Below are 21080 nucleotides of genomic sequence, written 5' to 3'. Positions count from 1 at the left end.
AAGAATAATTTTATATACACAATAATTATATATATAGCTAATATATATATATATATATATATATATATATATATATATATATATATATATATATATATATATATATATATATATATATATATAAACTATATAGCAGCTATATTTAGCAACCATTTTACTATATGCTCTCAAGAGACAAGACTATAGAAATTAAACTTGGATATACTTGGACCATACGCCGCACACTGCAACAAGTCAGTTTGCATGGCCGTTGTCCCAGAAGGAAGCTTCTCAAGAAAGCCTGCAAACAGTTAGATGAAGAAAACCTGTCCTGTGCTCAGATGGTGTCCAGCATGTGTGGTGATACCCTGGTGAGGAGTACCAAAACAAATTGTGTCTTAAAAAACATGGTGGTGGTAGCATCATGGTCTGGGGCTGCATTAGTGCTGCTGGTACTGGGGAGCTGAAGTTCACTGAGAAAAACATGGATTCCAATATGTCCTGTGACGTTCTTAAGCAAAACATGATGCCCTCTCTTCAGAAACTGGGCCGGACAGCAGTTTTTCAACATAATAACGACCACAAACACAATACCAAGATGACATCTGCCTTGCTGAGGAAGCTAAAGGTGGAGATGATGGAGTGGCTAAGTATGTCTCCAGACCTTAACCCTATTGAGCACCTGTGGGGCATCTTCAAGGGGAAGGCGGAGAAGTGCCATATGTCTGACATCCAGCAGCTCCGTGATGTCATTATGGAGGAGTGGAAGAGGATCCCAGCAACAACCTGTGCAGCTCTAAATTTCATGCCTAGGAGCATTTAGGCTACATAACAATAGTGCTCTCACAAAATATTGACCCTTGGGACAGTTTTGACATGTTCATTTAGGGTGTACTCAAATCTGTTGCCAGTTATTTGAACAATAAAGGCTGTACGTTGAGTTATTTTCAGTGGACATTAAATCTGTACTGCTATACAAGCTGTACATTGACTACTCTAAAATATATCCAAGTTTCATTTCTAGTACAGTCCCCTGAGAAGATATACTAAAATGGCTGCTGAAATGTTTTGTCATTGATCATAGAAAAATTTGGTGCCTAAGTTCCTAAGTAACCCAAAAGGGAACCCATCCTCATATGGGTGGCACCGCATGTCCATTCTTTACAGTTCCATCACTGTTGTGGTGATATTTTCAAAGTTCTTGAGTTGGATCTTTAGGCTGTTGAGGTGGAGGAGAATACGTGGCACCACAATCATGCACTCACATTAAAATGTTCCTTTTTGACTAATCCATCACTTGGCTGTCCCATAGGTACGAGTCTTCACCTACCTCATCGGCCGTGATATGACCTTCGCAGAAAATGTGAAGTGGATCGCTTGTAACAATAAGGGTGAATTTCACTTCATAACAGATTGCAATAGTTGACACGTGCTTATTCACGAAATGCGTTTTAGGGACTAAAGCTACACACAAGCGTGCACTGAGCATCCTCTAAATAGTCTTCTGTTGTCTGAGGAATGTTTATAATCTTACTGCAGGTTACTATACTCACATTAACACACTGGCCGATGTCCAGGAGAACGTCATGGAGTATCTTCATGTCCTTAGTCGGCCCATGGTCATAGATCACGATCATGACATCATCTGGACCGAGGCGTACATGGACAGTGTGGTAAGGACAGATGCTCTTCCGATGAACCACTAAAGAGGACCTGGGGAAATGCAAATGGCAGTAAATAAGAAAAGTTTAATAAGAGTACAGGTAGTCCCAGAGTGACGATGGCTCGACTTTTCAATCATATCATGGCGATAGCAATACGACAAAATTGTAAAAATATTAGAAGTTTTGCACAGCAGGCAGATGTAGCAAAAATGGTACGATATGTTGGGATGCTTGAAGAATGTACGTGTCTCCTGTTTAGTGAGAGGTCCCTGGTAGGCTAGGGCATGACTTGACTTACAATATTTTCAATTTACAATGAGGTCATCGTAACGCATCTCCATCGTTAACGAGGACTATCTAAATTCACATTGAGTTAGGTGCAAGATTATTAGCAGTTAAAAATTTTAACTGTAACTGTAATTGTAATTATTCAAGTATAAAGTGTAAGGTGGAATAATATAAATATTCCTTGTGCAAGTAGATCAAGTGGTTTTAGTGGTGTTTTTTTGGCTGTGTAGCTAGTAGTTCTTGCCGGCTGTATACATTGCTTGTAAGGGTAAGGAGTATAAATAGACTGGCAAAAAAAAAGGTAAATAATTGCCAATCTGCTCATTTTGGAGAGAAGCTGAGCCTTGCACTGCTCTCCTGCAGCCATCTTGGTCTGCTATTTCTTGCTCATGACATTTCTAATTTGAGTTCATGCTCATTATCTTCTTTCCTTCAGGGTTTTCTGGGTTCCTCCCACATCTCAAAAACATCCTGCAAGGTGGATTGGCTATGCTAAATTCCCCACAAGGCGTAAATGTTTGGCATTTTATTTACAGTTGTGCTAGATTACATTTAATGTTCCTGGAATACTCTCCAGATACACTGCAAGCCCAACAAGGTTTGGGGTTAGTGAAGACTAAAGATGTAAAAGTCTCTATATGTTTTAGTGCGTTACATGTTTTTTTTTTTTTTTTTTTACCTGCTTTTATTGCAAGCTTTACAAATTTTGCTAGGATACCCTAGCAAAGACAGAATATATGTCATCTTTTTATCACCTGCCTTATTTTTATTTGTGTGTAAAATATTCTGAAAGCTGATGTCCTTTTTTTTGCATCTTTTCATCCACCATCTTCAATCCCATCCAGCTCCCTAACACTAAAGAGGTAAAGAGGTTTAGTAAATTAGACCTCTAAAGAGTTAGTCTTTTTTAATGCCCTTTAGATCTTGTTCAGCCTGCTTTGTACCATGTGACTAGCAAATGACTTGTGCTCCTTTTTACAGCTCCATCTGCTGTTAGATTTATGTAATTCCTAACAGACATTTGTCACAGTGGTGGATAAGCAGAGGCTCATTCTTGTCATGATTTCTCCCATAGCTCTTTAACAGCATGGCTCAGAGTCTGCTTCTGATGACCACTGTGGCCATGCCTGTGTTCAGCAAGAAGAAGGAGACGCTGTCACATGGAATTCTGCTGGGAGTGGTGGGTACGGACATTCCCTTAGTGGAGGTCATGATGCTTGCCCCACGATACAAGGTACAACAGAGAAATACAGTGTATTCCTGACAATATGAACAGTCTAATGAGAAATGTGTTGCTAATGGAGTGTATTTCTCATAGCTGGGTGCTCATGGCTATGCTTTCCTCATTACAAACAACGGCTACATTCTGGCACACCCCAATTTAAGGCCTCTAGTGAGTACAATCTCTGGTTGGAGGTCTCTTCAAATTTTAAGTTAATTTTGGCCTTAGTAGATGCATAGTTATATACAGTAGATTTGCTGTTATTACTAGGCTTAAATATTCTGCATTTTGTTACAGTATAAAGATGGAAAAAAGCTGAAACCCAAACCAAACTACAACAGTGTGGACCTGACCGAGGCTGAATGGGAAGACAGTAATGACACTGTGAGCTTTTCACTTGTTAAAAATGACATTAAAAAAGAAATTTTAATGAAAACGATCATAGCAAGGTTTTTTTAATATACAGCAAGTGTCAGGTGACCTGCACGTGAATGTCCAAGTTTTCAACTGAATCTGTTTCTCATCCAAACAGTTAAGAACAGCCATGGTGAAAGGTGAAACTGGTACGTTAGAGTTAGATGTAAGAACCCCAGTGGACAAAGGGGTGAGTGTGTATTCATCAGTACAGTACATCTACATGTTTTCTACTGTTTAATGAAGATATATGCAGTTTTAATAAATCAGAGTTGGAGGCACACAATTGTTTACGATGCCTGAATGCAGTAGCATTACAGTTTCCCTTCACTTGAACTGAGATACCAAACCTGTTCCATGAAGATATGGTTTAAATCGGTTGGAGTGAAAGATCTTAAGTGGCCTGCTGTAGAGTTTTGACTTCAATCTTACTGAGAAACTTTGGTATGAATTGGAACACTGACTGCACCCCAGGCCTCCTCACTTCACCCACATCAGTACCTGAGTTTACTAACACCCTTGTGGCTGAATGAGCACAAATCTCCACAAGCACACTCCAAAATCTAGTGGAACATCTTCCCAGAAGAGTGAAGGTTATTATAACAGGAGATGGGGACAATATTCAAAAAGTACATTTGAAAAGTAAATTTTTGTCAGGTGTTCACAAACTTTTGTCCATATAGTCTACACTTGAGGATGTTCTTTTATAGTATCTCTTATAAAATACTCATCAGTTCATTAATATAAACCTGAGACCTGAGTTACAGATATCACTATTGGATGTAACAGTAAATTCCATCCAGTTTTAAAATGTCATTAGCACTGCTGCATAAATGACTTTAAATCAACACATCTGGAGTCCGTCTCCATTTATTAATCCGCTTTTCATTCTTTACAGAAAAGATCCTTGTTGCTCAAAAACAAATATTTCTACACAACCATCGATGAGACACCGTTCAGGTAAGATGTATGTGACTCAGTCAAGTGCAAAAGTTTGTATCCCCACTGATGTTCTACAGTTATTTTGGATGTTCCTCATTTAAGTGTAATTAACAAAATATGATAATAATCTAGGAACACTAAAACGTAAGAACACATCACGAATATATTGACCTATTTCTGAATGTGTGTTTTGATGTTCCTTATGTGTCTTGTGGTTTCAGTTTTGGGATGGTGTTAACACAAGGTCATGGCCAATATGTGTTTCATGGAAATGTTTCTATTGAAGAGGGTACGTGTTATGTGTATATATTAAAAACAGCTAGACAGCTATAAGCTAGAAAAAATCTTAAAATCTGAAAAGACTTTCACTACATAAATGCTGAGTAAACACATTTATCTATTGTCAGAGTCATCTAGATATGTAAAAATGTTTTCTTTACAGGCCTTCATGATCTTCAGCAGCCAGACCTAACCATAGCCAATGAGTGGTGAGGACTTTGTGCAAATTGTGCAGCTGATTGTACTTTAGTTTATGACTTTAGTTACATTGTTACATAAATTTTACATCTGTTCATTTAGGTTAATCCATCTGTAAGTAAATCTAGTTGGACACTTGTCAAAATAAAGTTGTTGTTTTTTTTCAACAATGAGTGTCCATTTTTATTATATTTAACATATACATCAGAGGTTCTGTAAGAGTTTTACTGTCTGTGTATTTTGACCACTGTACACTCATTGTTTGAATTAAAATTGAGATGTTTCTCTATAATAGGACTTACTGTGAGACAGATATCGACCCCCAACATCGGAAACTATCTCAGCTCCAGGCTGTTGTCCGATACCTGACTGGGAAAGAGCCTGAACTTGAATGTGAGTTATAAATGTCTCATCAGACATTAGAACATAAATAATTCCACACATGCTTTTTTTCTCTATGCAGGCGATGAGGTTCTTCTGCAGCAAGTACTGTTTGACGCGGTGGTCACAGCTCCACTCGAAGCCTATTGGACTGCGCTGATGATGAGCGATGCTGGGTGAGATTCATCTATCTTTCTTTGTGAGCGATCTGAACATTATTTAGAAGAAGATGCAAAGTGTAATTAATTAGTTCTGTAGTTAAGTCACATAATCGCAAGTCAAAGTCAGATCTCAAGTCAGAAACACTCAGAGGTACAAAAATGAATAGTAAGCATTAGTGTTATTATTAACCAAACAATAGCAAAATAAGGCCTTGTATATTGCAATTACATTATTAATCAATATTATCATTAAATTCTATCCCTTTTTACATTTGTCCTGTACTTGTTTCTGCAGTGTGGAAGATCATATTGAGACTGCCTTCCTGGGGACACGCTCAGGCCTCATGCGCATCACACGATACATTGGCAAAGAGGAACGGAAGGGGAAGTGAGTAAGCCTATAAAGTGCCAAATCTTACAACCATCTGTGACTGAATGCCGAGGGAGGGAAAAAAAGGGGGTGTGCTCCCTGAGTTAAAATAATGGCACTAGCCAATTACATGCATTTCTATGAGTCAATGTATGCAGAATAGGGTAGATAGCAAGTTTTTGCCCTGGGATGCCGCATGAGCAGCCATTTAAAACTGATTGCTTTACATTTATTGTAAAAAGCTAATGTTCGCCATTGACTTTCCTGGTTGGTAGCTGTCATTGTGAAGAGCTTTGAACAAACTGTGGGAAAACAACGAAAGGGACAATTTTGTAAACTTTATATCTCATTATATTTTACATATTTTTATTATCTCATCCATGTAAAATCAGGAACTTTTTAACCCCAGTGGACAAGGAGAATCTCTTTACTATGGATCATCACCCTATCTGGTATCGACTGGCAGCTGAGAACAAACCGGGACAGTTTTATTATTACGTACCTGTTGACGATATCAATAAAGGTATACTCACTGAATGTAATTTTCTTCAGTCAGTGTTAACATTATGGTCATTTTACTAGGGGTTTATACCTCAGTATAAAAATCAGCATTTTCATTATTATTAATTATTATTATTAATTTTACCAATAGAGTTTTATACTAAAAGGACATGAACTGCATGTGTTCTTTCTTACAGAAAAGAACATGTTGATAGCAGTGACTGCTGTAACTGTGACTGCACAGAACAGCATAGCATTGGCTGGAGGTACAGTATCAGGAAAATTAACTTTAAACACAAGCCTTTACTCTTATAGCTACTTTATATTTATGTGTTTATTATTATACTTAAATAGCAAAGTTTGACATAGCAGTATGCACACCTTTAAACATGTCTATAAACTATGTAGTTATTGGATTAATTATTTAAATAAGTGTGTATCACTTAAAACATATTATGAAACATTTCACAGTTGAAACGTCAAAACAATGTCTCCAATAATCATTGTCAAAGGGGCGCCTTTACTTCTGGAGCTGCATACACATTTACTATGCATAATCTTATTCACTAAAAAAGTACAGTATTCATTTTATGTGAAAGATTTATGTAAAAAAAAAAACTGTTTTTAATAAATCTAAAATCATGAAAGTGGGAGTTAATCTCCAGTTTCTCCAAAGATGCCAATGTACTTTTACATGTACGCTAATTTTCCTTTTATTCATTATACATGTTATTTATACACTGCACTTGTTAAGAGAGAATTGCTGAACTTATCATAACAGAATAATCTCTAAATGACTACTGAACAAAATAGAAAAAAAAAATAATTTAGTTTTTAGATGCCACAAATACACTTGTAACATTAGGAAGTTTGCATAAACTAAAAAACAATGAAAAATGATTCATTCTGATTAACATGAAGCACATATAAATACTGATACTCTAAAAGCTGATTTCAGGTCCCATCATCCATCAGTGTATATTAAAACAGCTTGTTCCTGTCTATTTATCAATGCAACTCTGGGACAGGGCAAGTGAGAAGAAGTGGTGGAGAGAATGTGAGAGAAAGAGAGAAAGAGAGAGAGAGGAATGGGAGCTGGAGATAGAAGTCAGCTTAAGCAGCATGCCAGTGTACAAATACAAATATATTTTATTGTATTCATATCTTTAAAGAACAGTTTATTAACAGTTATACCAGTGAGCAATTAAAGGTTAATGGCCTTGCTCAAGTGCAGTGGCAGCTTGGTTTTGCTGGGATTTTAACCCATGACCTTCTTATTAAAGTCCAACATTTTATTAAATGAGCTACCACTTCCCAGTTTGCTAAAGAATATTTTTTTTATTATTTTCTAAAATTCATTTGTTGTTTATGTTAGTGTTTTTTAAAAATATAATGTCTGAATTTGAATTAAAGCACAAATCTACTCGTGTTAACGTTGCAAGTAGCTCAGAAAGCTTCACTTACTTAGTTTAATTTCTGATCTTTTATTTAGCAATTGGACTCCAAATGTCATTAAATCTACTCGAAAGAAGATTCTGGGCCACAGCAAAAGAGGTAAACAATGACCTTTCTGAATAGTAAACACCACATCAGAGACCCACAATTCAAATGAAATGCTTTATGGGTAGTATATGTTCAATGTGCTGTTTAAGGTTGTGGAACATATTGTGTTACAGTCCTGGAGCACCATCACACTGTGTATGGTGTTAGTGAGTTAGATAAACACCAGGGCTGAGACTAAACACAAACATGGTTCAGAATTGCAGTTTATATAATTCATTGCTCTTTTTGCCACATCTTTTTTTAATTAAAACATTAAAAAATACCACAGTAAATTTATATCATGTTACATCTGCATTCATTTCTCTTCAATCTGTTTTTCCCTCCACACAGGCAGATGACACGGATGTAAGTATACATAAAATAGCCAAACAAAATAGCAGCATTTTCCAGAATTACTGTACTGTAAAGCATACTGTATTCCAGTAATAAAATATACCTACTATAGGTTGTATTATTTGACTCTTTTCTTTCTTTCTCATTGTAGTGCAGTAATGTGGATGGGTTGTGTCCTCTGAGCTGTGAAAGCATTGTGAGTACATATATTTCTTTCAGTTATTGTGCATCTTTGTTGTGTAATATTTATTTGTTGTTATACCACAGTGCTGTCTAATTCTTGATGCTGATTGGTCAGAAGGTGTTGAAGTATTCTGTATGACTCAGATGCAGCTCAGATTGCTGTATAATAACTTTTTTTTAAACAGACTTCCATTTATTTGAAAATTGTTTCAAATTGGCAAATTGCTGTGGTATAAGAGGACTTAAATGCAAGAACATTTTGGAACTAAGTTTTGGCGACCCTGAGGTGTCGACAATAGTTTGGAATGAGTGCGACCTTCTTTAGAACTCCTTGCCATTAGTTATAATGGAGCAGTCAGTGGTGCCGATTACTGTAACAACTTTTATAGATCATTTCAATAGCCATTCGTTCATGTGAGATAGTGACGTCTTTGGTCCTTATACAGTTCCAGTGTTCGAACGGCCAGAGAATATTGAGGCTGTTTAAGCTGCTATCCTTAGGAGCCTTCTCCGCTCCGTTCGACAACATGCATTAGCTATATATTGAGCTGTTTCTTAGAAATTACACACCCATGTGCAGATGGGACACTATCATGGCGTCCTAACTGGTAATGACATTAAACTTTTCTTTGCGAAGTAAAATTTCCCATTTCCCTGTGCCACCCTTTACTTCAATTTGTGAAGTGTTCACAGGGAAATAACAGCTCCACTTCATGTAAGGCCCCATCCAGCCTCCCTGTTGTTGACAATTCTTCTATAAGAGTCACTTGTCAGAGAACCACCAGCCACGCCCCCCTCTAGCGCTCAACACTCCCGCTCAGCCTCTCCTACTAATCACCTACACCTGTTTCCCCTTACCTGAGTCCCTTTTTTTAACTATATGATAATTGGTCGATCTTTTTTAAACTCCCTTGAGAAAGAATATTCTATTTCAAAACTTATATAAAAGATCAACAATGTTTTTTTTTTTTTTTTTATTGTGACAGGATATTAACTGTTACCTGGTGGACAACAATGGGTTCATTGTGATCTCTAAGGAGAGAAGTGACGTGAGTATGATACTTCTGTCATTGTGTATCATTTATCTAGAGGCAAATTTATTAAAAGTGCTTGAAAACCATCACTATACAATTGCTCATTTTTTACTATTCTTTGTATTTTGTCCCGTACCACAAAGCATCCTCAAATCAAGCAGCCTGTTAGTGCGACGTAAGCGATTACTTTAAAAAAAAAAATGGGAGATCATTAGGAGTAAAAAAATGGGCAGGGACATAAAACTACAGGAACACAGACATGTGACATAATCAATGGACAAAGCCTAGTGTGGGGAATTGCATTGTGGGTAATAGTGATGTCGCCTTATTTCTACATTGGAAACTACATTATTTATTGTTCTTTTAGTCTTGCTTTATGCAAAAACAACATTTAAGTTAGAATTGTTAATAATAATAGTTCATGTTCTTTACTTGTAGTCCGTGGACTTATTTTGATTACCAATGCAATCACTCTACTACACAATTTGTCCTGTTATCATTACATGTATGCAGAACATATTTAACGTCATGGGAAAATGTTTAGGATATCTGTTCCTCTAATCATACTGGAATGGAAAGGTTTAGCATACATGTAATGATAGCAGGACAGTTTGTGTAGTAGAGGGATGCATAGGTGAAGTCCACATACCACACACCTAGCTTAAGCACTTTTGAAAAGCTAGAGTGAGTTTATTTCCAGTTATGTTATATTAAGGTTTGTTAGTTTTTAGTATGAGATCAGTGAAATAGGGCCACCTTTAGATTAGGAGGTGGATCAGGAAAGACGGCATGATGGAAGTTAGTGGTCATGATGGGCCTGAGGATGCAGCTTCTGCCGGCTCTGCTGTATGCTCTCCACCCGGCTGGTAAATGTTGTATCCACCACTTAATAGACAAAGGATCACAATGTTAGCAAAAACTAGAAGTTGATCCATATGAGTTTTTCTCTGGTCAATGCAGATATTTAAAAATCAGGGCAGCGGTTGGTCGACATATGATGTTGATTTTTTGGCTGATATGTTTGGCCAATTTTCTTTTTTTCTCCCTCTTCAACTTATAAAATCTAACAGATAACTAGGAAATTGCATAATTCAAACATTTATTGAACACAAGCCTCTTCAATTACTGCACCTGTTAGCAGCTTTGGTACCCAAGCCTCCCTGTAGCTCAAACTACAGCTGGTTCACTAACAATACAGTTCTAAATGTATTCTCATTCTCTCTCCAAAAGCAGCATCATATTTAACCAATGAAGTATATGCTGCTAGATAAAGAACGAAGAGTGTTATAAGAACTGCTCATCCGCCTCCTTCGTGGACATGCGGCTGTGGAAAATGGCAGCTACTGTGAGGTACTGGCCATCAAGTACTTGGCATCTTGCCTGCAAGCGGACAACATGTTTTTGACTTTAAACATCTGCTGGGTTAATTCAGCCACAGTGAAGGCATGGAATTGTTGGATACCTTTGCTGGTTAGTGGGGCAAAACCAGGCATAAAAAAAGTGCAGACTAGAGAAGGGCACCATGTTTACAGCCAGCTTATGCAGGTCAGCATTGAGCTGCCCAGGGAACCTCAGACATGTTGCGACTCCTCATGGTGGCAAATTGTTAAGGTCAACATATGTTTGTGTCATGAGCTTCAGGGTGCGGAAACAGATGTTATACAAGGCTTCGATGTAAAAGCGGAACTGTGTTTTCTACCAGCTGGCGGACAGTCAGGGTAGCATTGTAAGGCTTCACCATTGTATCCGAGACTTTGGGTCAAGGGACGCCCATGCCTGACCCAGTGCCACCACCCAGCGAGTGAGTGAGTTAGAAGCCCTGCAGGCAGTATCAGTTCCCTTGGCCCAGTTATTACCAGCACCAGATTTACCTGTGTAGAGGAAGCAACGACTGTCATACATAGTGTAACAGCTAGCAGTTAAAAGCAGGAAAATCACAACATGCACAGGAAGCAATAAAACACATTCTGTTGTACAATACCATTTTGTGTTGTATCCCTTCTTGACATAATCTACATAGACTACTTGAATGTTATTTAATATTTTATATAAAATTTTGTAAAAAAAAAATTAAAAAAAGTAAAAATAGAAAGTATGATCAATTGTAATAGTAATAGCACCAGTAAAAGATTAGGTGCCTACAAAAGTATTTTTTAAAGGTACACATAAAATAATAAAAAACAAACTCACCTGTAGTTTTATTGTAGTAGACATTAATTCTTTCTAGCTGAAGATTACTGTCGCTATAATAACTTACTGTTGCTTCTATCCCATGCTCGTATGACTTCCCAGAACTGAGGAGACCAAAAACAATTGTAAAAAGGGGGGGCAAAAACTTTCTGTTTTTGCTTCTTAATCTTAAAGCAAAGCTAGACTGACATGCCGACTGAACCAGCATATAAGAGACCTTTAAGTCACCCATCTAACTCATTCCTCTGGAGAAAAGGATGTCTGAATGGTCTCTAAAACCATTTCAGGCTGTTTGGGCAAAGCCTTTTCACATCAACATATAATCTCTGGGCATTAATTCAAGTTGAACATTTTGTTATTCAGACAGCAAGAGTGTAAAATAAAGTAGTCGAACCAGAAACAAGCGGCCATGTTAACAGCAGGGTGCGCGCAAAAGCTAAAAGCTTTCGTCCGGGTTTTAACGCTTTTAGCACATAAATTCCAGTCACTAACAATTTGGATGCGATTATAGAAAGATACGATTATATAAAAGCGACAGGACTTTCTCGCATTCCATAGATTCACAGTTCACGTAAAAACCAAAGTCAACCACGTTTGTTTGCCAAAGTCTGATTGACCTGTGACGCCACAGTAACAGCTGTTTATAGAGATTGGGAACTCAGTCCAGCGTTCCCAATTGGTCGAGTTATACGTCATACGCCCGTCTTCCAAACCATCCCATTGGTGGAGACTTGTCGTGAGTCGATTATGACTATTAATTGAAATTACATACACTCGCTTCTGATTGGATAATGTTGCAATAGTTTACTTTCTACGTTTAATTTTTTTTATCTACAAAAAAGGGTTTTTATATGCGGGAAAAAATAAACGTGCTCGAACATGGGCGTTTGACATGTAAAATCGCTTGCCACTTTGGGGGAAGATGAATGGTGGGTAAATCAGCAGCAACACATGCATCTTGGCTTTGCCCACCATACCATATGTGATTGCTAAACTCGTTTCAACGAGGAAGTAAGATACGCTAAACTAGTTATGGGAGGTCCGTCTCTTTTCAAAAATTCAGCTCTTTTGGCCCGCCTGCCTTCGGCTACTATGGCTGCCAAATGGCTCTTCATCTAGTATCACTTAGACCCTTCTATTTTAGCTTAAATTGAGCAATTATGAATGGTTTGTGTGTTGGTAAGCAATATTTTTTTTGTGTTTTCACAAATGCCTTATTTTATGAATTTTTTCGTTACAAAAAGAATACACAGATACCATTGTTGGAAAGCATTCCCCTTCGGTTGTGTTTCCATGTTTCACCACTGTCAGTAGGTGCAGTCATAGTGTCTGTGTATGGCCAAGGGGAATTCCAAAAAGAGTCTGCTATTAGGCATGCCTCTTCAAACCTCAGGTGGTTTAGAAGAACCTCATACTTGAAGAGCTCAGTTACATTAACAGGGAGAAGGTTATCAAAGCCTATCCTAAACGAGCGAATTCGTTAGGGTCACGACGGGTGAAACTTGGAATTGTTGGCTGTGGGCCCCTATAGGACATCTCTGGACATACAGTGCTGTGAGGCCAGAAGACCAGAGAAGGATATGGCAGATTATGAATTGTATCAGGCTGTGGGGGTGTCTTGTAGGCACATGTGTCTGCATCTGACTTAAAGAAACTTTCCCTAGGTGGTGCTTGGGTTCTGCGGTGAGTAGGTTGTGGAATATAGAGCACTGGTTTGGGCACCACTGCCACAGGTGGTCTATAAATGGTTCTGGGTAATGGGACTGGAGTCACTTTGATTTGCTGTGGTTGAGGAGCTGATAAAACTGACTGCTGCTTTACTGTTAAATTCTGCATATCATTATAAAGGATCTTGTAACTGTTGGATTTCCTCCTGAAGGGCCATCTGAGTTTCACGCAGTTGCCTATTTTCCCTTTGCTGATCTTGAAGTTTGTGCATAATGGATGAGTGCAGTCTCATCTTCTGTAGCAAGGGCTCCTCTTCTAAATCGCTGTCAAAGGGTGGTGTGGTGAACCACGGTCTATCCAGTTGTCTATCAACATGGGAATATGGAGCACTCATAGCTCCAGTAGCTGCGTCAATGTGGTAACCATGTAAACTCGAAAGAAGAGAATCATTACGATTGGCGGGTAACACCCTTGGGTCGTCTCTCGTTGTGCTTCGCTTTGTAGGACATTGCACCTTATAGTCTTTAAGATGTTTCTTTTAAAGTCTTTATGATGTCTTTTAAGGCTCTGTTCTGGGTCGTGGGTGCAGGTTCTCCCAGAAAGGTTGCTCTGACACCCTGTCTCTGAGGTAAGCGCATGATTCGGCTCAAAGTACCAAAATGTAAGGAAGTTCCCCTCTCCGGCTCGAAGGACCACAACATTTAAGGAAATTTATCGATGTACGCTGATCAGGGGATTGTACTCGCCCCAGTGTGTCAGTTAAAACACAGTTCAGGATTCAGAACACTCAAACTTTACTGGTTTATTGTCCGTGTGTGGGGCGTGATTCTTGTCATCTGCCAGCTGCTGTTCTATTGGTTGCACTATGTCGTACATTGGCTGCTGCTCAGTTCTGGCGTTTTGCGTCATGAATGGCACTGAGAATTTCCCCCCTAGTGGTGAAGCATGGAAACACAACCAAAAAGAAATGTTTTCCTACAACTGTTGTTTAACATTTTAATCAATACTTTAAATGAACAACTGTAAGTGGGATTCGGCTCTTCTCATACACTACAAAGAATCAGCACAGAGTTGGCTTGTTTGCGAATTACACATCACTACGTCAAACCGTTAAGCACGGTCAAAGGACTCACATCATGCACGTCAGTGCCATAAATAGTTAATCCCTTATCAAATCCTTCATCCCTCTATAATAAGAGCAATAAAGTGTGACAGACAATCTCACTCACTGCTGCATATTCATGTCTAACACAGGTTGGAAAATTCTTTGGGGAAGTCGATGGATCAGTAATGGCCCAGCTCCTCAAATCAGGCTTGTTTAAAAGGTAACTAGTTTCCCCCTGGACTTACAGTAAGAAAGGAATAAAACACAGCACTGCATGTGGGTATAGAAAAGTAAAAATACCGTTAAGAATTATTATGTTATAAAAGCAATGTTTAATCAGTTAAACAGTAATCAGTTAATCAGTAATCACACTTTCATCTGTCTCCAGGTGTGTAAGATTATATAAACGAGATATAAAGGAAAACAATGTAAGCATAGAAATAGTATAAAGGATTAAAATGTGTGAACTTTTCATCGTATAAAAATGAATTCTTCTACTCCTGTCTACAGGGAGACTTTGTATGACTACCAGGCCATGTGCAAGAACACCCATCATCACGCAAGTGCAGCTCGACCCCTGCTGAGTGTACATTTCTTTAGACTCTTAGCACAGTGTTCCTTCTAGCAAGCATTTTTACATTCTCATAAAGATGACTCAGTCGGATTGTTGATGAATCAGCTGAAAATCTCCAGTGTATTTATATGAGCACACTATTTGCACTCACAAACACTTGTAATCTCTGAAGACATTACTATATAAAGCTGTATTATGACCAGTCCTTTCCAGTTAATGTGCTTATCATTTAACTCTTTGCAGCCTTTCTACAACCTGATGGCAGTAGTCAAGTGGCTTTTCTCCAACCTCATAATGTAAGTTACGATTTTTTGCATTTTCATTTTAAAAAATTGTTCCATTCCTGCTCTGAAACTTTTTGCGTTCATTGCTTTCAGGTTTTTTTTGGAGTTTAACATCAGTGGGCTGTGGCATAACGACTTTCTGGTAGACGGTGGGTTCTAACAGTCAACATATATCATATATTTTGTTCAGTGTAGGTATTAAGAGTACAAGCATAAGAATCTGACAGTTTGGCTCAATGCACTGATGGCAGTTAAAATACATTTTTAAAGATTGGATTGATTTAGAAAGGATTATGATTTTTTTTTATTATTATTACTATGTGGTCTATGTGTAAATAAATAAGCAAGGTGATGTACTTGATTTGGAGGTGACTGGAGACTACTGGTATTTTAAATAATGGTTGAAGGTTACTCAATCACAATAGTGCAACAACAGATTCAGTGGTAGCATCAAATAACCGATTCAGTGCTATTGTAAATGAAATTATAAGAAATTGTGATCAAAATCGTACTGTATTATATTCATCAGTGGCGGGCGGTCAGGGCCAGCGAAGCCTTCTCTGCTGGCCTAAACACTATCAGAAGCACTGAACCTACATTGACTACCTAAATTCTAATATTTGTTCCATTAAAATTGTATTCATTTATTCCCAACAGTCTATTCTCTTCATTTCTTAGCATTTCTCTTGGCTGCACTGCTTCCAGTACGTGTATGTGGATGTTAGATTTTTTTGTCCAATCAGATTTCAGCCTCTATGTGCTGACATGTCTATCTAATCTGCCCAGGGCCTGGAAAGTCTGTTCTGCACGCCTTTTTTTTTACCATAGTATCCTTAATAAATAGATCTGTTTCTTTAACCAATCAGATTTTATCAGCGGAGCTGAAGGTGGCAGAGTTAACGTTTAATTTATATTAGAAGTGACAACGATAGACAGGATTGGAAATGAGTTTATTAGTGGGACTGTGCAGATAGGGCTTTTTTAGAGATGAGAGGTGAGAGAAGCACGATTGAGGTGGTTTGGCGATGTGCAGAGAAGCGACATGGAGCACAGAGGATGGAGCCACCAGGCAAGGAGAAGGTTTATGGATATGGTGAGGGAAGACTGGTTCATTTGAAAGAGGTAGATGTAGAAGACAAGGTGGTATGGAGATGGATGATTTGCTGTGGCGAACTTGAATGGGAGCAGCCAAAAGAAAATTAGGAAAAAGAAGACTGTAGCACATTCATTGATGCAATTAAAAATTTGATAAAAAAAATCTAAATTTGTTCTATATTTTTTCTAAAATATTAAGTTGTATTGTTGCCTTAACAATCAAAAACAAATCATAGCATCTGTCAGATATCAAATTGTTGCGTTAAGAATCAAGATTGTATGACAAAGTATGGAAGCACAGGACAAAATGTGTTTAATCTCAACGTCCTCAGCCTGCATAACCATTACCATTGTGCTACATCTAAAACTCCCATCATGCTGTTTTTTTAACCCCATGCCTCATATTATTTTCATTTCATCTCATTTCTGCATGTTCCCTATTATCATACCTGTATTGTGCCTGTACCCTTGTTGTCTGCTGGTCTATGTCCTCCTGTCTGTCCCTCACTGTCTCACAGCCAAATCAGGATATCACACTAGTAAGTATTTTCACTGTCTTACATAATTAACCATATGCATCAGTTGTCTGTGTGTTTTTGAGCATTCCACTAATCCTGCACCAATCCTTTGATTACCATTCCTTCCCCTGTCTTTAACAGAATCAGTAGAATGCAGTGTACAGTACACATTATAGCTATGTAGGATAGCACATTTTTATTTAAACAAAGACTATACCCTAGAAATCAGAACCAGGAGCCATCAGTGTTTTCACACATAGATAGAAAGATTGTGTTGTAAAATGATTGCATGGTTTCTTTCTCTCTCTCACAGCACACAAACTGAAGAAGGTGGAATCCATGGTGCCCTGTAACACTGAATATCCCGGATTCATATACGACACCTCCATCAGGGAGACCAACAGCATTATTAAGTGTGGTCGCTGTCAAAAGTGAGAATATGATTTGTGGTGGAAAAATGACTTCAAAAAAGTCTCGCACTTGATGAGTAGAAGCAAGAGAAAAAGGTTAATTTGGCACTTCTGAAGAAAGTGGGCATCTTTGTTCTCGCTGAACATGAGCAGGCAGAAAAAGCATTCTCTACCATGTAACAAAGTAAAGCAGTTTCAGCATCCCCTCCCTGCAGTCGACTAGCATGTGAGGGCTTTTGGAAAAAAAGTCCTCAAGTAGAAACAAAGCAGAAACAGTTACAGATACATTTGCCCACTATAGAACCCACCTCTGTTAGGAAATTCAAGAAATAACATACATATCATAGTTGTAAACTAAAATCATATATAATTTACATTATATTATATTTTCATACAGTACCCTGATATATACATTATATATATTTCTATTCTAACAGAGTTCTCAAATCTGATTGGTCATTTTTTGTTCACGTGATTTCTATATCAAAAGCTCATGCGACAGATAAACTGATGACAAATGCAAATCTTTAACATGCTAATTCATCATTGAAGTTGGCTTTGTTTATTTAAACATTTGTGGAAGGAGTCTCCAGTGTCAGTGGTTTGTAACCGCCAGCTTTTCACCACTGGAATTTCTTCAAGTGACACCAGAGAATTTTTAGTCCTTTTGGCATATGTATTTGGCATAAAAAGAACAAAACACTTCAAGATGTTAAGCTGTTATAGGAAATAAAAGAAAAGTCAGGGAAGTAATGGTATCCATTTAAGCATTATTTAGGAGTATTTTCCTATAACAGTATTTTAACCCTTATAATAAAAAGTTATTGCATTTTATGTAAGATTAGATGATGATAATGATGATGATGATGATGATGATGTATTGCATTGCAGGATGTTTGTGCTCCAGCAGGTTTTAAACAGTAACTTGGTGATGCTGGTGGTGCAAGCAGACTGTGACTGCTCACGCCAGTACTCCCCCATCACCCTCACACCGAGAGAAGTCAAATATATCCTGCTCCAACTTTTTATAGCTAGCTACCAAAAATATTTTTAGGTAGGAAACTTTTATGTTTTAGGGTTTAGTGGTGCTTGATGCAGATTTTTTTTTATAGTCATTTTAGTGATTTGCATATTTTCCCTGTAGGTGTTACTGTGTTCTCTCTGTGCTTTATGGGCTTTTGTCATATACTTCAGAAACTGCATTGTAGGCTGATCGTTTACAAATTGGCTGTAGTGTGTGTGCCCAGTTGGGCACTGTGATGGGCTTCCCTGTGGCCCTCTGTCAGATAATCTGTATAGAAAATGTATAGATGGATGGATAGATAGATACAGTTTTATTGTCATTGCATAGCAAATAGTAGCAATTGTGCAATTTTACAAGTGCAGATAAATAAGCAAATATATGTACAGCATGTAGTATATGAATGGATAAATTTACAGCAAATTAATAATATTCTGGCAGTGAAATTATATAATTCTGGCAGTGAAAAATATGCCTGATCTGTTGAGTAAGTGAATATAAGTAAGTAATATATAGGCTCCGAGCAATGTAAAAAGGGACAGGTGGACAAATGGATGGTTATAGATGTGGTTTGTAGGTCTTTTTTGCATGAATCCATAAGCCTTAAATTGTTTTTTAATAGGAAGAGATTCCAGAACACTTTGGTGCAAATGCTGCACTTAAAGAACCAGGATGCAAAGCAGCTATACAGTTATACATGTTGTCATTCTACAAGATGGCAAACATGATGGAGTTGGCATGAAAGCCGAAGCTAGAAAAGCTGATCTTTTTAAAGCAGAGTGTTTAAATGACATAGTGGGACAGTTGGACTAAAGCACTGCTGTTTAGATTGATCTGTTTAGGTTAGAGAAGACTTCTCGTTGCTGCCACCATCAAAGTCAAAGAATATTGTGGGTAATGTAGGAAACTGTGAACCAAACCTTGTCAATAAAAGATGTTCAAACTAAAAAGTTAAACTCAGCTTTTATTTAGATAACATATTCATATTTTTCCATAACTTCTGTGAACATAACGCAACAGTGAAATGCAACCGGATGAAATCACAGAAGATCCGCAGACGTCCCGAGTCCTGTCATGCATACCATCCTCATGTAAGCTGAACAACATTTAATGAATACAACATGACCATCAAACACCTACATGCTTGTTGAACATTCCACAGAGTCCATCTTTTTTCAGCTACTCTGACTTGCACTCTATTTTGAAACATCGTAAGACATTTGCTCATTCAACTACAAGCATGTTAGTGAGGCCAGGATGTGGTCCGGTGAGAAATTCTGGGTGTGTACTGAATGTTCCAGTTCATCTCAAAGGTCAGAGCAGTGCAGAATATGTTTGGACCTCATTTGGGATACATGGTGAGGTGGAAAGGTGAAAGTTTAGTGTTTAAGTCACTGAACTTTGGATCATAAGTTCAAATCAAAGCCACACCAAGCTTCTGCTCCTGGGCCCCTAAGCAAGGCCCTTAAACTCATACAGTATCTATTCAGTTGTATGAATGAGAAATGTATATAAGTTGCTCTGAATAAGGGCATCTGCCAAATGGCACAAATAATTACATACACAATTATGGGTGGATAATATAATATTATACTAACATTAGAAAGTTTATTATGGAGGTCTTGATACTACTGAGAAAATCGCAATTTACTCAGCATAGGATTTTAATGAAGAATGTTCAATAAGGTGTATGAGCTCCTCGGACAAAGACGTAAATCACATCTAGCAAAATAAGTGCCATATTGTCAGTTGTGAACTAAGTAGAAGTAGATTTTCCCTGTACTTGAATCAAGTCCAAGTATAGGTCAAGTAAAGGACACTCAAGTGTGAGGTTTGCATGGAGGACACTTGGGTGTGTTTGGAGTTTGCATTTTCTCTGCATGCTTTGGTGGTTTCTTTCCTCAGACTAAAGACATGCATCATTTAAAAATCATTCATAATGCGCTCGCGCTTGTGTAATGCTACGGGTTGGCACCCCATTACGGGACCCCCAATGGGATAAATTCACTAGAATAGGCTCTCGATCTGCTCCTTTGACTCTGTAAGCTTTACACATACAACACACAATGTATTAGAGGTTTGATTTGGGTCTTTGAGCTCCAGTGATAGGAAATTCTATAGTGTGTAATTATAATTAGTGGAAATAGCCCTGATTATTCACATGGTGTAGTGAACGCTTTGTTCTTTATTACAGGAAAATGCTAAAGACTGTGGTGGGGCGTGTGGGATTTCCGTATCAGTGGCTCTTTTCTTCACATCCCTGGTCACATCCCTGACTCTTCACTGATGAACAAAGACAAACATCCGTCTGCTTTAGGCACTCGGGGGTCTACACACTGCCTGCTGTTTTAGATCCAAGAACCTTTGGTGAACGCTGAACTACTGTGAAATCTTTACAGTGGACATGCATAATTGTGGCTGTAACCAAAGCATTTTGAAATAAACCTTGTACGATGCTGAGGATGTGGACAATTACTAATGTCTGAGAAAAAAATAGCGGTTATGACATGCTAAGCCTGAGAGTGAAAGGCATTTATATTTTGATGCATTATTAATTATTTTTTATTTTAAGTATGAAAATGGTTATATAGTTTTTATAGTATTTATGTAAAGAATTGTGTCATGTGATCATTTATTATCAGTATGGCCTGGTTAATGCTGTATTATTCTAACACTTACTATTCCAATTATAATTATTAAATC

The 21080-nt window shown here is 37.8% G+C and overlaps 1 protein-coding gene across 1 annotated transcript in view; it reads left to right on the top strand.

Moving 5' to 3' along the window:
• The window catches only part of cacna2d4b (calcium channel, voltage-dependent, alpha 2/delta subunit 4b), a 36265-nt gene extending 15428 nt beyond the window's left edge, over nucleotides 1–20837 (top strand). Inside the window, exons 12-39 of the mRNA XM_083560039.1 lie at nucleotides 1292–1370; nucleotides 1519–1652; nucleotides 2777–2794; nucleotides 3007–3165; nucleotides 3250–3324; nucleotides 3451–3537; nucleotides 3686–3757; nucleotides 4466–4527; nucleotides 4731–4798; nucleotides 4952–4997; nucleotides 5282–5379; nucleotides 5450–5543; nucleotides 5824–5916; nucleotides 6291–6421; nucleotides 6597–6665; nucleotides 7892–7953; nucleotides 8293–8307; nucleotides 8447–8491; nucleotides 9465–9527; nucleotides 14625–14695; nucleotides 14986–15061; nucleotides 15293–15345; nucleotides 15427–15482; nucleotides 16947–16967; nucleotides 17260–17377; nucleotides 18248–18363; nucleotides 19386–19468; nucleotides 20572–20837. Of these exons, the coding sequence (XP_083416165.1) occupies nucleotides 1292–1370; nucleotides 1519–1652; nucleotides 2777–2794; nucleotides 3007–3165; nucleotides 3250–3324; nucleotides 3451–3537; nucleotides 3686–3757; nucleotides 4466–4527; nucleotides 4731–4798; nucleotides 4952–4997; nucleotides 5282–5379; nucleotides 5450–5543; nucleotides 5824–5916; nucleotides 6291–6421; nucleotides 6597–6665; nucleotides 7892–7953; nucleotides 8293–8307; nucleotides 8447–8491; nucleotides 9465–9527; nucleotides 14625–14695; nucleotides 14986–15061; nucleotides 15293–15345; nucleotides 15427–15482; nucleotides 16947–16967; nucleotides 17260–17377; nucleotides 18248–18363; nucleotides 19386–19468; nucleotides 20572–20664 (2157 nt within the window). The 3' untranslated portion in view covers nucleotides 20665–20837. The remainder of the gene's footprint in view (nucleotides 1–1291; nucleotides 1371–1518; nucleotides 1653–2776; nucleotides 2795–3006; nucleotides 3166–3249; nucleotides 3325–3450; nucleotides 3538–3685; nucleotides 3758–4465; nucleotides 4528–4730; nucleotides 4799–4951; nucleotides 4998–5281; nucleotides 5380–5449; nucleotides 5544–5823; nucleotides 5917–6290; nucleotides 6422–6596; nucleotides 6666–7891; nucleotides 7954–8292; nucleotides 8308–8446; nucleotides 8492–9464; nucleotides 9528–14624; nucleotides 14696–14985; nucleotides 15062–15292; nucleotides 15346–15426; nucleotides 15483–16946; nucleotides 16968–17259; nucleotides 17378–18247; nucleotides 18364–19385; nucleotides 19469–20571) is intronic.
• The last annotated feature ends 243 nt before the right edge of the window (nucleotides 20838–21080 follow it).

Source organism: Silurus aristotelis (assembly GCF_946808225.1).
Source record: "Silurus aristotelis genome assembly, chromosome: 14".
Lineage (NCBI taxonomy): Eukaryota > Metazoa > Chordata > Actinopteri > Siluriformes > Siluridae > Silurus > Silurus aristotelis.
The sequence above is the reverse complement of the archived record's forward strand: the minus strand, read 5'-3'. Positions and strand labels throughout refer to the sequence as shown.